This window comes from Prionailurus viverrinus, chromosome A1 (genome assembly GCF_022837055.1).
Source record: "Prionailurus viverrinus isolate Anna chromosome A1, UM_Priviv_1.0, whole genome shotgun sequence".
Classification (NCBI taxonomy): domain Eukaryota; kingdom Metazoa; phylum Chordata; class Mammalia; order Carnivora; family Felidae; genus Prionailurus; species Prionailurus viverrinus.
In genome coordinates, this window is record NC_062561.1 from 50,375,374 (window position 1) to 50,392,494 (window position 17,121).

General features: G+C 40.1%; 1 protein-coding gene across 11 annotated transcripts in view; it reads left to right on the top strand.

Annotated features, from left to right (window-relative positions):
* LMO7 (LIM domain 7) overlaps window positions 1-17,121 on the top strand; it is a 196,471-nt gene that overhangs the window by 95,707 nt on the left and 83,643 nt on the right. For all 11 annotated transcript variants that reach the window (XM_047848750.1, XM_047851792.1, XM_047850356.1 and 8 more), the window contains one exon: window positions 5,990-6,096. In XM_047848750.1, the coding sequence (XP_047704706.1) occupies window positions 5,990-6,096 (107 nt within the window). The remainder of the gene's footprint in view (window positions 1-5,989; window positions 6,097-17,121) is intronic.

The window sequence follows — 17,121 nt, forward strand, 5'->3', positions numbered from 1 at the left end:
GTTAGAGAAGACACTCCTTCAAAAAATTTATGGAGGTGAAATTTACATAACAAATACGGCCATTTCAAGATGGACAATTCAGTGACATATGGTATATTCACTGTGTTGTGCAGTCACCAAACATTTCCATCCCTCCCCAGTGAAACCTCTTACCTATTAGGTCACTTCCTATTTCATACTGTCCCTTACCAAACTCCTCTGTCAACAACCAATCTGCATTCTTTCTCTTAAGGATCTATCTATTCGGGATATTTCATATAAATGGAATATGTAAATGTGTGTGTTTAGCTTTTACTTAACATAATGTTTTGGTGGTCCATCCATGCTGTAAAATGTATCAGTTCATTTTTTTTAAATGGGTGACTAATATGCCTTTGTGTGAATATATCACAGTTTGTTTATCCATTGCTGTAAATGTACATTTTAGCTCTTTCTACCTTTTGACTATTGTGAATAGTGCTGCTATTAATGTGCATGTACATGTACTTGTTTGGGAAACTCTTTAATTCTTGAGGGTATATTCTTTCTTTCTTTTCTTTTTTTTTTAAATCTTTTAAACTTTTTTTTTTTTTTTTTTTTTTTTTTTTTTTAGAGAGAATCCCAAGCAGGTTCCATGGTCAGCACAGAGTCTGACTTGGGCCTTGATCCCATGACCCTGGGATCATGATCTGAGCTGAAATCAAGACTCAGATGCTCAGTTGACCAAGCCAGAAAGCACCTTTTAGTGAAGAGGAGTGGGAGTGAATGGGGGCTTGGGACGAAGAGAAAAAAGTACTGAGAGAGCCCTTATATTGACTGATAGCAGCTTGCTAAAATATATTCATTCAACTCTGGTCCCCTGATACTCTCCTCAACTCCCATCCCTGATAAGAAAGCAAAGTAATCTGCTGAAGTGACATGAGTCTGTGTTACTGGATAAGTGCTTTGAGAAGGAAAGTGGGGTGAAAGGCTCTGAAAGAGTTCATGTCGCCAAAGACCCATGTTACCTCTGCGTCTAGTGTGAGAATATTCATTTTGGCCTCACGTTATCCTTCTTGTGACTCTTCAGGATGTATAATGGAGACAGAGAGGACTTAAGATTCCATAGAAATGTATAATATATGATTGTGTTCAAGTACCGTAGCCATCTTCTAACGTGGTCCCGATGATTCTCTCCCTTGTACCTATACATTGTACCTAATTAGGTGTTCTAGCCGAGACCTCCAGGTGGTGTGCTGAAGTGCTGCCTGGCATCCTCTTGCTGATCATAAGTAAAATGTGGGACAGCAGATAACATGATAAACAAGAGGGGCACAGGAATTGCTGGTTTTGAAAATTGTCAGCCTCTTTAGTCAGTAAAGGAGGCTAACATTGAGAAATGGCTTTCAGGCCAACATCAAATTAAGTGCACACTAGCAGGAAGACAAGGTCTGAAGATGAAGCTGAGCGTGTGGGTGTAAAATCCTTGAAGATCTTGGAAAGATCCAAAGTAGTGCCTCGGAAGTCCATCCAAATGACAGGGCTTCTAAGAAGCATAAAGGTGATGTCCCTCTGTCATCTCCGTGGACTAAGAGGAGGGCTGCTGTTCCCCCTTGAAGGGATTTGTGGGTGCGGCTTTTATCTAATGAAAGTAAGGGCCAATAGGATTCATAAAAGATGGTATTGAGGGAATTCTATTTAGAAGCTGTAAACATAGACTGAAAAGGACAGAAGGTTACAAAATTAGTCCCCCAAACTTTTTTAGGCAGAAAGCAGACTGAGAAAGCTACATACCTGCAGACACAAACTACTTTTTAAGTAAGCAAATGATGACTTTAAGGGGGAATCAAGAATCCGGAGGAGGAAGCAAAAACCATGACAAATTCACTGGCCTTGAAGACTAATGAAAGACTTACCAATCTATGCCTTGCAGGATTTCAGAGTCCCTGAGGTGTAGTGACTCCTGTGTGCCCTCATTTCTCCACATTTGAGCTGGAATATACCTAGAGGTTACCCTACACCACTGTGTTGGGTATGTGGGGACAAGTAACTTGTTGCTTTAGCTCACTGGTATTCGTGTTGAGAGGAACTGTATTCGAGGGCTGTCCTTAAGGATATCCACCTGAGGAGCCTCATGTAAAGCCAGAATTGGTTTAGATGAAATTATGAACTTGGAGCTCACCTTGTATAGGGGTGAACATTTCTAGGGCTTTGGGAAGGGATTAGTGTATTTTGCATATGGGAAGGACATGAACCATTAGGGCTCAAGAGTGAACTGTGGTAACTGGTCCCCAGTGATCCCGCCTCCTGCCATTTATGTTCTTGCGTAGTCCTCCCTACATTGAATGGGGCTGACCTAGTCCATCAGCAGGATACTGAGGAAATATTGTGTGACTTGAAAAGATAGGCCACGAGACCCTGCAGCCTCTATCTTGCTTTCCTTTGGATCATTCACTCTGTCAGGCAGCCGATGGAGATGTCCATTTGATCCAGAACTGAGGCTTCCTGCCGACAACCAGCCCCAACTTGCCACCTACAAGTGCACCTCTTTGGAAGCGGCTCCTTCAAGCCACAGGAAGGTCTTCAGGTGACTGCAGTCTGGCCTGATGTCTACAGCCTGCTCAGGGACCTCCATGCCAGAACAATCCAACTTGGGTCACTCCTGAATTCCTGACCTTCAGAAACTGTATCAGTCTGTATTGTTTTAAGCTGCTAAGTTTTGGGATAACTAGCTATGTAGCGGTAGATAATCAGTAGAGGTACTGCACTGCGCTACTATAAACCTGGGAATATTGGTAAATTTTTATGGAGTCCTCATCTTGCTTCAGGTGTTAGCAGGTACTGTTCCTGACTCCTTAATCTCTCTCTAATTTACCCTGTTATGATTGCCCTTATAACTGATTCAAGGCAAAGGGATGGAGAGGCTCTGGGGAAGAATGTGAAAATCTTGAGCCATCCCACCTTGTCTGTTTATAGTGTCTGCTTTTATTCCTACCTTAGAAGAACAACACTGAAAGGGGCTATTGCAGATCATCCGGGATCCTCATTTTGTTTTGTTTTTGTGAAGCCACTTTCTGTCCTCAACGTGTGGGAATTGCAGATGCTTAGTGGTGGCTTTTGCCATGAAGTCTTTTCTGCAAGTTGGGCTATGCAATACTCGTGTGAAGGGTTGAGCTGGGGAGGGCCGGGCTTCTCTCCGCTGGCACAGAGGTGTGTGCCCTTGGGAATGGGGTACGGATCCAGAAACTGCTCATTTCACAGAGGCGGACAATAGGGCCAGAAAGGCTGATACATTAATAATGTTAGAAACGTTATTTCTAGGGGCTCCTGGGTGGCGCAGTCGGTTAAGCGTCCGACTTCAGCCAGGTCATGATCTCGCAGTCCGTGAGTTCAAGCCCCGCGTCAGGCTCTGGGCTGATGGCTCGGAGCCTGGAGCCTGTTTCCAGTTCTGTGTCTCCCTCTCTCTCTGCCCCTCCCCCGTTCATGCTCTGTCTCTCTCTGTCCCAAAAATAAATAAAAACGTTGAAAAAAAATTTTAAAAAAAAGAAACGTTATTTCTAAAGTTAGTGGCAGAGCTACTGGGCTCTGTCCTGGCTAACAGTCCAATGAGAAGATGTTTTTACGTTTGTCCTTTGTTTTTACTTTATCTTTGCTAGTTTCCAGGGAAAATGATTCCATTAATGAAGACTAAACGCTTCCCTTTTAATATGTTGAGTGGGGTGTGGTTTCTCGATGGTTCAACAGACATTAAAATTTCATTTGATAATTCTGTATCTTCCCTGAGGGAACTCTCTGCCTAGGTCCTTTGAAATTGCAAAAAATAAATTACCCGTGGGCTCAAGTCCAGTAAGCTGGATTTAGGTTACAATTGTGATCTTAATACAACCTGTTCCTGCTGCATAGGCCATGTGCAGCCTCGTTTGTAAAGTCAACTTGAGTGTCATTGAACTATTTAAGAGAAACTCTGCTTTTTCATGTAAAGACTTTATTTAAAACTAGAATTTAATCATATTCTATTTTTCCCTTCATCTCTAATTAACTATAATCACTTTGATTTTAAGTGGTTTCTTTCTAAATAATTGGGTGGGTTTTGAGGCATATGTAGTTTTGTTCTTAGCAATCTGTATATATATTTGTCAACTGGATGACTGCTATTATGTTTTTAGAAAACACATGAAGGACTATTTTGGCAGTCAGTGCAATCGGCTTACTTTCTGTACTTACTTTCTGTTTAACTGTGTCATAATGTTTTATAACATTTTAAACATTCAACCAAATTGAGTTTGTGGGAAGACTTCGTGTGTGTGTGTGTGTGTGTGTGTGTGTGTGTGTGTGTGTGTGTCGGGAAGACTTCTAATGGTTTTTTTCTTCCTCTTTTGAAACGTACTTTTCTTCCTGTAGGATTTAGAGTACTGAAACACCAAACCATTCGTTCTTGTCTGCTTCTCTGAAGGCCAGTTTTAGAACCGTTAATTTGAATCATTGGGTAATGAGATTGTATGGGTTTTTTTAATTATGCGAGCTTAACAAAATGATCACTGTTGCTCCTTCCGGAATATTGCCAATATGTGATTTCCCCCTTTTGTTTTTTTCCACCAAGTCAGATTTATCATCTTCCATTGAGCCGTTCAACTTTGGACTTATAAATTCTTTTGCTCTTTGACCTCTTACTTAAAGTGAGCATGGATTTTAGCTTTCAGCCAGGTAGTTCACGCTGCCTTTTACTGATAGTGCACTAGAATAACCCCCCTCCCCCCACACACAAATATTTTGTTTTGAATGTCTCTTAGTCCCTAGTAGTTGGTGTGGCTTTTCTCTTGCTGTGCATTTGCTCACCTTTTCCCTAAATCCCCTCACTCTCCAGGAATCCATGCTGCTAAAATTAGCTTCTTCCTCCTTGCTTCTGTATCTTTCCTTCCCACTTTGCTAGGCCACCCTGCCTTTTCTTGTGGGGATTGGCTTCTCAGCATGGGAAAAGAGTAATTGTCTTTTTCCAAGCAGCAGGCTATCTTCTGGTTCCTCAGAGCCAGCTGTTAGGGAGGTGAGGTTTCAGGGAGGCCCTCTTAAACTACAGATGTGGTGTGAGAGCACTGGCATGTGCACGTGGACAAATGTGTGTTGGCATGCTAGCAGGCTGTTGTCTTCCTTGAGAGTCCTAACCAAGAGAAGGTAGAGTCCCCACGCGATCTTCCCAAGCTCAACCTCATAAAGGAGAAGAGGGAAACTCCAGCTAATTCTGCCCACCAAATGTGTATCTTAGTAGTCCATGTTTGGGCAGCAGTTTACATGAATGGAAAGCATTGGTTTGTGAAAGGAGGATTTTGGTTTGTGAAATTAGCCAGGAGGGCAACCTAGATTTCCTTTTTTTTTTTTTTTTTTTGGCGGCAGTTCCTGAAGCAGGTGCAGGGCGTGTGTGAATAATGTACCACACCTAAACTATGCGATTTAGCCAATGAACGTTAGGCTTCTCCTGGGTCCTGTAGTATGGTTTCCCTGTCTGTCAAGAGCCAGCTCAGCAACCAAATCCAGATTCCAGGTGTGGTATTCCACGGTCGTTCTGTAATTTGTAATCATAGAAACAGAATGTTCCTCCTCTTATTTCTTCCCTGCCAACAGTTTCTGGGTGGGTGACTGTCAGTAGCTGGAGTTATTTTTAAAGAGGAGAGGTGAGGCTTGTCGTGCAAAGCTGGGAAGAGGGCGTTTGTTTGCAGAGCAGAGCTGACATCAAAGTGTAGATTACTGCTCAGTGGCTAGGCACTTGTCCTGTAACAGGTAATGTTTAACGTGCCGGTCACAAAGATCACAGAACAGCGTATGCCCAGGCATAAGCTAGCACTACCGTGAATGCTCTGGAAACTGAAAGGCTATACATGCCCATGTAATTAAAAAAAAATGTATGCACTAGTCTTGCTGCCTCATTTTTTGCTGGCTGTAATTGGACTTTGAAGCTTAGAAGTTCTATCATAAAAACGTGTACCCTTTGTTTGAGAGAGAGATCGGCTAAGCAATCACTTTCCACTTCTTTTCACAGGATAATATAAACGTTTTTTTGAAAGCTTGTGAACAGATTGGATTGAAAGAAGCCCAGCTTTTCCATCCTGGGGATCTACAGGATTTATCAAACCGAGTCACTGTCAGGTAAGTTTCACTGGTTTGTTATATGTTTTTTAAGCTTAGGGCTTGTGGCTCAAGTGCAAAGAATTTCTGAGATTTTATGATGACTGAAAAATTGTTCCTCTGTCTTCCTCTGTTCTCATTCCAAAACAGATTATTTAAAAAATAGCTGAGGCACTGTGAATCGAAGCTGTCTGTAATTGAGATCATGGCATGTTGTTATTTTAAATCTCTCCACTAACTGAAATGGTAGTTTATATTTTAATGCTTGTCCAACGTGGTAGTGTTTGGTTTCTAATGGGGAGAATGGCCATTATGCTTATAAAACAAAATTAGAGGTTATATTTATAGAGTAAACAGAATTATTTTCATATGGTCTTTATGTATTTGGAATTAAGACTTGCTAACAAAAATGAGACTGGGACAGTGGTTAAAGAGACTTTCTTTTGTAATCTGGAAGGCAGCAATGCCTGGCGGAATGCTAATGACCTTGTCAGTTGTGGAGGATTTCTAAAAATGAACAGTTTTTCACTATCTTAATAGTGTGGATGAGAAAGTGAAAGTAGGGGTGAAAATGTGCACAGGTGTCTCCGTTGTGGAAAATGGTGTCATGTAGGAGTATATGGTTTTAGGAAATCTGGTTTTAAGCTCCTGTGAGATTTTTTTTCCTATAAATCTAATTTGCTTTCAGTGAATTGGAATAAACTTTTGTTACCAGATAATGGTGACAGAAAAATGATTTAATTTTGTGATAATGACTACCTCTTTATCACGACTCTTAAACCTAATTAACATTTTTTTTTCAAAAGGAGAGAATATTATTCTAGCTGTAGGAGTGATAGAAATGGGAAAATTAGTTTCTACCGTTTTAGACCAAGATTTAGTTTATATGGTTGATTTCCCTGTTGTGGTAGCTTTAAAAGTTATTTAAAATTGATGATAAAATCTTAAAAATGGCCAATATTTTTTTCCTAAAGAAAAATAACTCTCTATGTAAGTTTCATAGTACACATGGTCTTTTAGCAGTAAAACCTAAAATCTCAGATAGAATTCATCTTTTCAAAGCCTCACAATACATATTTTTAAAGAAACAGTCCATTTTGAACTTACGTGCTTCTACTTCTGTTGAATTAGCATTTCTAAACTACACAACCTTCATAAGTGCATAGCAGGGAGGGGTCTGTCTGCATTTCTGATTAATTGGAAGATAGTTTGTTCCTAAGTTTCATCACCAAAATGGCACGTTGACTTCTGCAGTATTGCGAGGACATGCTTGATATCCATGAAAAATTACTGCATGGATGAATTTATTTTTACTAATCAGCAGTCTCTCCAGACACCTATCTGATGGGCAAAGAAAGTTTTCACTTACAAAGTGTTTTATTCTTAATGAACAGCAACAACTTAAGGAAAAAACACCCCCCCCCACCCTACCCCAGTCATACCATTTTGAAACCCTGTAGCAGATGTTTGAGTAGGCTACCGATTAGGCAAAACATGTTTGTTGGCTTCTAATTCCAAGAATGCTCTGAGCAAAACTTGCCTGGAGCCTGTTTTATGAGATGTTGGGTCTACGGTGTTCAGGAAAAAAGTCAGTACCTGGGCACAGCCTTGAGTGAAATTAAATCCCTGACGAACTGAAACTGGGAGGTCACGTAGTTACAGCTGTAGTAGGAAGTATGCAGAACAACTTGTCTCAGTGGAGACCGCAAGTCCATAAAGGCGTGCCCAGGTAGTACTAGTGAGAATGCCTGAGAGCCTCAACTCTGCTCAGGAACATTTCCCCTGAGAATTCTGTCTTGTTGGCCCAAAGAACACGGGGCTTGACCCTGGGTCTGCTGCAGTGGAAGCATGGGAGCCTCCCGGTTATGAGACTTGAGGAAGTTGGCAAGTGGCTTATTTAAAAATTTTGGCCACAGCTCTTCTGCCCCGAGATTGCATTTTTATAAAAGGAAGCAGGTATATAGGAAAGCAAATTATTGGCTAGTAAATATCCATGCATTTCATAGGTTTTAGTCTTTGTTCTTACATAACATGGAGATTTCTGTAGGTCAAATCTTGTCCTTTCTTTATTGTAGATAGAAGGACTTGGTGTTGGTTAGACCAGTGGTTTTCACCTGGGGGCAGTTTTGTCCCTCCAAGGGATATTTGGCAAGGTTTAGGGACAGTTTTGTCCATATAACTGGGCTGGGAGTGCTTCTGGCATCTAGTGGGTCAAGAATGCTGCTAAAAAACCCTTTCATGAACAGGATGGTCCTCATAACAAAGAATTTTCCAACCCGAAATATCAGTAGTCCTGAGGTTGAGAAACCCTGACCTAGACGTAAAATTCCTTACTTATTTCAATGGTGCCAGCAAGACAATCATGTGGAAATGAAGGCTACTGACCAACAGACTGTACTTTCTGCTAAAATATAACTTTCTACTCATTAATATAATAATTTAGTATAATAACTTACATTTCTCCGTGGTAGTATGTTTGCCCACTTTAAAAGGAAATCTTATTATAATTTGAGTCTGCAGTAATGTGTCAGTACATTATTATTTTGCTCTTCTGTATACATTAAAACTAGCAAAAATGGGACAAAATACTTAATTATTTTAAATGCTCTATCAGAGCTCAGCTGCTAAGACTGCACAGTTGATAGATGGGCTGCAAGTGCGATCTAAGATCCATGTTTGCATGACGCATGGAAAGCTAATAGGAAAGGCCAGTGGATGCCCTCCATGTTGGCAAATGTGAGGTATTTTTTGTTAGAGGACAGCAGTCGTAAAAAACATGGGTGGTGCATGGAGCCTAGGAGAGTGGTGTGTGGGTAGGAAGGAGTAGCAGGAGCAGAGGCTGCCGATTTAAAGAGCCGTTGATATTTCAATCATCCAGGCCCTAAGTACAAATATTTATCTTCCAGCAGTTCCATCCAGATTTACAATTTAATTTGCAATAATAACTTTTGACTGGTCAAACAGAACTAGGTTACTCTATAATTCTATAATTATACATATTAATATGTTATGTAAATTTTCTAACAATTGCTTCTTGCAGGAAGTAGCTTGAATTTTTCCAAGTGTGTTTGAGTCACTCATTTATTTTGGGACTGCATATATTGTTATCAGTTACTATTTAAAATTTCTTTTTAGGTATGTATTTATTTTTGAGAGAGAGGTATGTATTTTTGAGTGGGGGAGGGGCAGAGAGAGAGGGAGACAGAAGATCCGAGTGGGCTTTCCCTGATACCAGAGAGCCTGATGTGGGGCTCAAACTCACAAACCATGAGATTATGGCCTGAGCCGAAGTCAGACGCTTAATCGACTGAGCCATCCAGGCACCCCTCAGTTAATACTTTTAACTTTGACATTCCTGACTTTAATGGGTAGGATCCATCTTGCCCCCCCCCTTTTTTTTTTTGCCCTGAAAGGCTAATGAGCAAATTTGTGAGTTCACCTTCATGAATGGTAGATTGAGGTTGAACTTACCCTACTTGAGATGTTTACTCAGGCCATGAAATTTGGCTTCTGTAGCAGTGAATAACGACACCATTGTTATTAACCATTTGCTAAATGCCCATACTGAGCTCAGAGCCACAGCCCACAGAGAAGAGGTGCTGTGACTCCTGGAGCCAAGCAAGCACAGTGACCACCACATCACGTCACAGCACACTGGAGAGCCCCCGTAGCAAATCTCCTGGTCTGGTCATTAAGCGGCACAGGGCAAGTGCTTGTTGTAGAAAGCAACTCAGCAGAGTGGTTCGGAGGTTATCCTGTTTTAGAGGAATCGAAGTTGGCAGAGAGGGAGAGTTGAATTATTAAAGGTTTTAATTTTATACATTTAGCAGTTTGACTCAGAAACAAAGTCATATATTTAACCATTGCTCTAACGAATTATATATTGAAATTTTTAAGCTGAGAATGTGAGCAGATTGTAAGCATGTTTCTTCTTTCTGCTCCCTTATCATTCCAGTCCAATTTTTAGCACTTCCTCCTTAGATGCATTCTGTTCATGATACAATTACAGGATGGCCATGCTTTTGAACACAGTATTTCAGTCATGCAAAGAAAAAAATTATTTTCTAATTCAGTCTTACTCTCCCATTTAGGATATTAATATTTTAGGTGTAAATTGTAACTTCAAATGTTTCAGTTTTTAAAAAATGTCTTATCAAAATGGAGGGTGCAGAAATCAATTTTTTTACACATGGTAGGTGCCAAAGGAACAGTAGTTAGAAACAAAATTAGTGTTAACATATTTCCCGCATGAAAATAAAGGAGGCTCAAAGTGATATTTAAGGATTTAGCTGTTCTGTACAGCTTCAAAAGGGTGCTTGATTTTATGGCAATACTGTAAAGTCATTTCTCTGGAATCTGGTTCCCAGATGGCACTCTAAACAGTCTGCCAAATTGGGCGTGGGATATGAATGTGTATATGAGTATTTATTTAAGATTTTAATTCATGTAAGTAAAAATATACCTACTCTGAAGTAATTTTCATCATTTGCTGACTTAAACCTGCTTTTACCTTTTTTTAGTGTCTTTCAAATGAGTTTCTCAACATCAATCTGTGTTTTTTTGTTTGTTTTTGTTTTTTTTAATAATGATATCCAAACTTGGATTAGTAACTTGATCATGGTGACTTCCACCTGTCAATTCATGTTACTATTTTAAAATGTTCTCTTCCTACCAAGCAATTAGAAGAGAATGAAACAGAAAAGAAGTTTGCACTGCACACGTTTCTGTCCTGTTCAGTTATTCTCTGGTGGTAGGTAATTCCTGAAAGGGGACATTAATTCTTTTGGGTTGCCAAGACTCTGTTTAAGGCCAGCAGCAAAAATGTACGGATAGTTTTCAAATGTTGTTTGATTGCAAGGTTAGATTATTGAAGAGCGTGTTTAGTCGCAGAGAAAGGTTGTGGAATAGGAGGTAGGTCTGACTCTGGACAAGCTATAAAATACCTGAAGTTTTATCTAGTATTAGTTTCTCTCCGTTTCTAGTTGCTGGTAAGTTCTTGGAGAGATAAATAAGTTTCTGAAAGCCAGTTCTCCATCCTCAGCTCTTCACCCCCTTAAATCCCCAGAGCCACAGGGCCTGATTGTGTCTTGGCTTGCTGGGTCGGGCTTGAATGCTGTGGACTTTTCTGGCCGGGGTCTTTGTATTCAAAAGTAACCCATTGATGCTCATTGCCTCAGAGTCTCATTTGGCGGCTCATCTGCTTAGCAGCTACCTTGAGTTCCTGGAGGAGTGATAGAATTTACTTCCCTTGACCAGCTAGCATTTGTTTTATAATGAGATCCTTCAAAGGGTTAAACCAAAGAAATAGATATTTCTTGAAGAGATTCTTCTGTCTTTCAAATTATTACCTGTGGGGCTGCATATGTTGAATTAACCAAACCTTTGACATGACTTGCACCATAGTATGGATAGCCCTGTCAGTCACTTTTGAAAATGAGAGCTTTACCACTAACTCGAGGTGTTAAGCATTGCTTTTTTTTGAGTTTTTTGCTATCTTGTGGTATGATTTACCTGATCATTTGTGTGAGGGTGTATGTGTGGGGTGTGTGTGTTTTTACATCTACTTCTGGAGCTAGAGTAGAAAACAGCACTTAATTCAGTAAGGGGAGACTTTGGGGGCAGGAGTCACTCACTTGTTTGTCACACATCAGGCATTGATTGGGCATTTTCTCTGTAGCATCTAAGTATCAGATTCCCAGATGCCACTCTTTTTTTTTTTTTTTTTTTTTTTTGGGACAGAGAGAGACAGAGCATGAACGGGGGAGGGGCAGAGAGAGAGGGAGACACAGAATTGGAAACGGGCTCCAGGCTCCGAGCCATCAGCCCAGAGCCTGACGTGGGGCTCGAACTCACGGACCGCGAGATCGTGACCTGGCTGAAGTCGGACGCTTAACCGACTGCGCCACCCAGGCGCCCCCAGATGCCACTCTTAACAGTCAAAAAGTGCAGAGCCCTGCCCTTAGTGGGGTTCAAGTTATAATTAAGGACATGTCTTCTTAAGTTCACAGAGTACATTTTTTTGAGATAAATGCACAGGGTTCTCAGAGTATATAGAGATGAGAAGCCATTTCAACTTTTTAATCAGGAAGACACTTAATTGGAGGTGACACTGATTTTTCATCTGGGCTTTCAAAGCACTTTTGTTTTCATCTACATCTAATTTTTCCCTAGACTTGAGACTATTTGAAGACAGAAACAATTACATTATTCCTTATTTCCTTAGTTCCCAACATCTTAAGTGTTAAGTGTTTATTTGAAAATTAAATTTTAGTTATTTTGACTTCCTGGATGTTTTAAAGCCATGGCTTTAAAGATGGAAACTTATTTTTTCCTCTTTGTCAAGTTTTTCTTTTTATTACCCTCTTTCAAAATTGCAAAACAGTTCAGGCAAAGCAGCCGTTGATCCTTTGGTTTCTATTGCCTTTCACTTATCATTCCGGAATAATAATATGGCATATTACAACATAGTCTAAATGGATACAATTGAAAAGAAGAATGTGTCTTCACCTCAGTGTATAATACACTAAAATGGGAACTTTAGACCATGTGCCTTTCAAAGTAGTTGGTGGAAGTCTTAATCTTTATGCTAACGTGAAAATGACAACCGCTAATGTTTAATGGACATTTGAAGGATATTCTGTGCCTATAAGAAGTTTTAGAAAAATTTTAATGTTTTCATATCATGATCACAAATCCCTTCATCTTGTGAAATAAATCTAAATGTATGTTTAATGTATATATGTATGTATGTATGTTTAATGAATGTATGTATCTTTTTGGTGGAAAAATATGGTGGCTATATAGGTGCTGAAGTAGCTTGTAGAAGTTCAAGGGCAACAAATAGAAATTTTTGAAAGCGAAGACCAATATTGGAGGTAACTTCTTAAAGGAGTCCTGAAAATTACTTTAAGAAATGTTGCCAGCAAGTTTCTAAGTAAGCCTCATTCCTTCCAAAGCCAGGCTAGCTGCATTGGTACATCTTACCTTTGCCTAGCATTAAACATCAAAGCCAGTAAGAAAAAAGTCACAAATTACCTTTGACTTTGATACGATAACTTTGACTATGACATGTAACCATTTGAAGAATATGAGCATACAGAAACTTGAAAATTTCTTGATATTTCATTTGAACTATTTCTACTACACCTTGGGCTGCGTTTCTGTCACCTTCCCCCAGGATGGAACAAGTTCAGTCATTGTGCCTCAGTTGTCATGGACAGATCTAAGATGAGCATCAAAGATGTGGGCAGGGATTTAGGTGTCCCCTGGCATGGGTTTAATCCCATCCCATTCAGTCACTTGGTAGCTGAACGGCCTTAGGTTAAGTTTCCTCCCTGTGATCACTTTGCTTCTTCATGAACAAGATGGATGTTACTGCTGCTCTCTTGGAACTTAGTAAGACATTTGGGGGCTATCCTTACCTCACATGTTGTAATGATTACAGATCAGGGATGTAAAGTATAAAGTATTTGGCATATACTAGTGCTCAATAAATGGTGTTGACTTACAAATGTGATCATTTTCATAATTTGTCTTTCCCTTCTTGACCCTCTGAAGATACATGTTCCCTGTGGAAGAACATGAAGGAAACAAATCTGGCCCCTGGGTCCTTCAATTGTGACAATTAGCTATAGGCTTTATATTTTCTTATGAGAATTTAGGTCTTTTGAGACTTATCCCTTCTTTCAATTGGGAGCAGATATTAAAACAGGTGTGTTTTTCTTACATTTATGTCTAGTCAACTTTTTACAATTTATTTTGTTAGAATAGCAAAGCTGGAAACCAGAGAACAACAGATAGCTATTTGCTCTTGTCCTTGTATATGTGGGACCAAAACAATTCTGTTACCTTCTATGAGAACTCAACCAACTTTTTTTTTTTAATTTTTTTTTTTAATGTTTATTTATTTTTTTTTTTTGAGAGAGACAGTGAGACAGAGTGTGAGTGGGGGATGGTCAGAGAGAGGGAGACACAGAATCGGAAGCAGGCTCTAGGCTCTGAGCTCTCAGCACAGAGCTGACGCGGGGCTCGAACTCATGGACCATGAGATCATGACCTGAGCTGAAGTCAGATGCCCAACCGACTGAGGCATCCAGGCTCCCCTCAACCAACTTTTTATTAAATTTTCTGAATTGTGAATGTTAGTTTGATTTGAATCTTTTAAAAAAGGTTTGTTGCCACATTTTAAAAACAAAACGTACATAAAAACCAGAATCGGTCTATCACACAAATCCAAATCTAAAACTTTATTGTTTCATTTTAATCGTTCCATTTCCCCTCCTTCATTTTTGTGAAAAGTGTGTCATTTTGGCCACGAGGAGAGGAAGTTATCCTTTGGATGGGCAGGGCTAGACACTATTCTCCAAAAGGCTTTTGCAGGGCTTGTGAGTTTCTTTTGAAAAGGTGTTCATGGGGCGCCTGGGTGGCGCAGTCGGTTAAGTGTCCGACTTCAGCCAGGTCACGATCTCGCGGTCCGTGAGTTCGAGCCCCGCATCAGGCTCTGGGCTGATGGCTCGGAGCCTGGAGCCTGTTTCCGATTCTGTGTCTCCCTCTCTCTCTGCCCCTCCCCCGTTCATGCTCTGTCTCTCTCTGTCCCCAAAATAAATAAACGTTGAAAAAAAAATTAAAAAACAAAAAAAGAAAAGGTGTTCATAATCTTTAGGGAACTCAAATGAACATGCTAGTCCTGTTTTCCACCAGACAGAAAACTTAGCTGCCACTTTGGGGCATCTCCCCTCTGTTTTGTCCATCAAAAGTCTGCTATACTAACAGCATAAAATCTTGATTATATTATCTAAAATATTTATGGTTTTTGCTCTAGACACTAAAAAAGTGACAGCAGTAAGCACTGTGTGGGTGGTCAAAAGTCTCGCTGCTTACTTCCGCTTGTACCCAATGGAAGAAAGTCAAGAAACTAGGAAACATACTTTTGTGTTAATGCTCTTTGACATAATGTAACTTGATTTTTTACAAGATAACATAACTTGATTTTACTATCAAAAATGTTAAAAAGAGTGGGTATTAAGTTATTTATTGACCTTATTGGTTATTTTTCAGAGTTTAGGTTAATGGGGTAGCGATGTTCTAGGGTAACTGCCCAGGTATAATTTGTCATGCTGAGCAGCTGTCCCAGGTGGGCTTGGCTGCTGGTCAATGGAGACCTACCTTTTTGAGGATCCTTCCTGACCTGAGTATCCCAACTAAACTGTGAGGCAGGGTGAGGTGTTCTCTCTTTTTCTTAAGAGCCTAGTGCCATTGCTTCAGACACCACTGACCAGTGATCCCAGTAAACCTAAGAAAGCATGTTTCTAAAGGATTACTGAAAAGTCTTGAATTTTAAGGAAACAAAGTATACTTGCCATCTAAATGTAAGTAACCCACATTAAGCGTAAGTGACAGTGTAATAAAACTCCATTAAAAAAAAAGATTAAAAACATGCTTGGAACACACTTCATGTAAACCAGTTATTATTATTATTATTTTAAGTTTTTATTATTTACTTCTTAAAAAGCATGAGTAGGGGAGAGGCAGAGAGAGTGGGAGAGAGAGAATCCCAAGCAGGCTCTATCCTGTCAGTGGGAGGTCTGTGATTTGGGGCTCAAACCTACGAGCTGTGAGATCATGACCTATGCTGAAGTCAGCTGCTTACTGGCTGGACCACCTGGACACCCTTCAACCAGCTTTTTTTAAGCTAAAAAGGGGGGGAAGGTAGGGGATTTTGCTGGCCTGGGAGAAGCACCTGCTGTGAATTAACTGCATTAACCAATATCAATTTAACCAGGATTTTCTCTGTGTGCTTTGTGCAGGTTGGGGGAGAAATCTCTAAATAAATATCAGGTATCACTGTCATTACATTTTGCTATTTCATTACATTACAGTAACATTGCTGGTAGATTTTTTGAAATGCTTTTGTTCTGTATCTTTTCTTTTTAGTTGACTGAGGTATGGAAATAATCTTCAAAAGAATCACTGTATCTGGGTAAACAATTTGGCTAACATGTTACTAGAGTACTTTTGGCTTAATACCAAGAAGGAAAAATGTGTACTGGGTAGTTATTTCATGCTCTGTTTTGTGTATACTCGTGTGTATTCACCTATAAAATGTGCAATAGAACATACTCACAATAAGAATATATATGAAAATTTGTGTGAGGCTTCAAAGACTGAGACACCAGATCCTGAGTGTCTCCAGATTTTTGTTTATTTTGGTGATGAATTCATTTTACAAAGGGGCTTGGTCTCTGTCTTGGAGGAGAAACAGCAATAGTACGACAATGACTTATGGGTATCTGGAGCAAGATGATTAAGAAATAGAGCTGTATTCCATTGATATACAATGGAATACTACTTGGCAATGAGAAAGAATGAACTCTGGCCATTTGCAGCAATGTGGGTGGAACTGGAGGGTATTATGCTAAGTGAAGTAAGTCAGTCAGAGAAAGACATACCATATGTTTTCACTCATATATGGATCTTGAGAAACTTAACAGAAGACCATGGGGGAGGGGAAGGGGGGGAGTTATAAACATGGAGGGAGGGAGGCAAACCATAAGACTCTTAAATACAGAGAACAAACTGAGGGTTGATTGGGGGGGTGGGGGAGAGGGGAAAGTGGGTGATGGGCATTGAGGATGGCACTTGTTAGGATGAGCACTGGGTATTGTATGGAAGCCAATTTCACAATAAAGTATATTAAAAAAAGAAATAGAGCTGATATCTTTTCTCATGTTTTCCATTCTCCATTGAATTCATCTTGCAAGAAAGAGGCAGGAAAACAAATCTTTTTATTAAAGACTGTGAAAACAAATCTCTTTATTAAAGACTGTGACATCCATGGATATAAGCCTTGGGCGGCTGGAGCCAGCAAAGGCTGCTCTAGGGAAGCTAGAAGCTGTATAGTCCTGATGGGCTGATGAGGGTGGGTGGGTATTGGGTCCTCTCACCTTCAGGCCTTCTATCTTGTGGCTTGTCAGCCACATCCATTAGGTGTTTCATATTCATTGTGTACAGATCCTGGACCCTGGGTGGTAGAAGAAAAGCAAATCC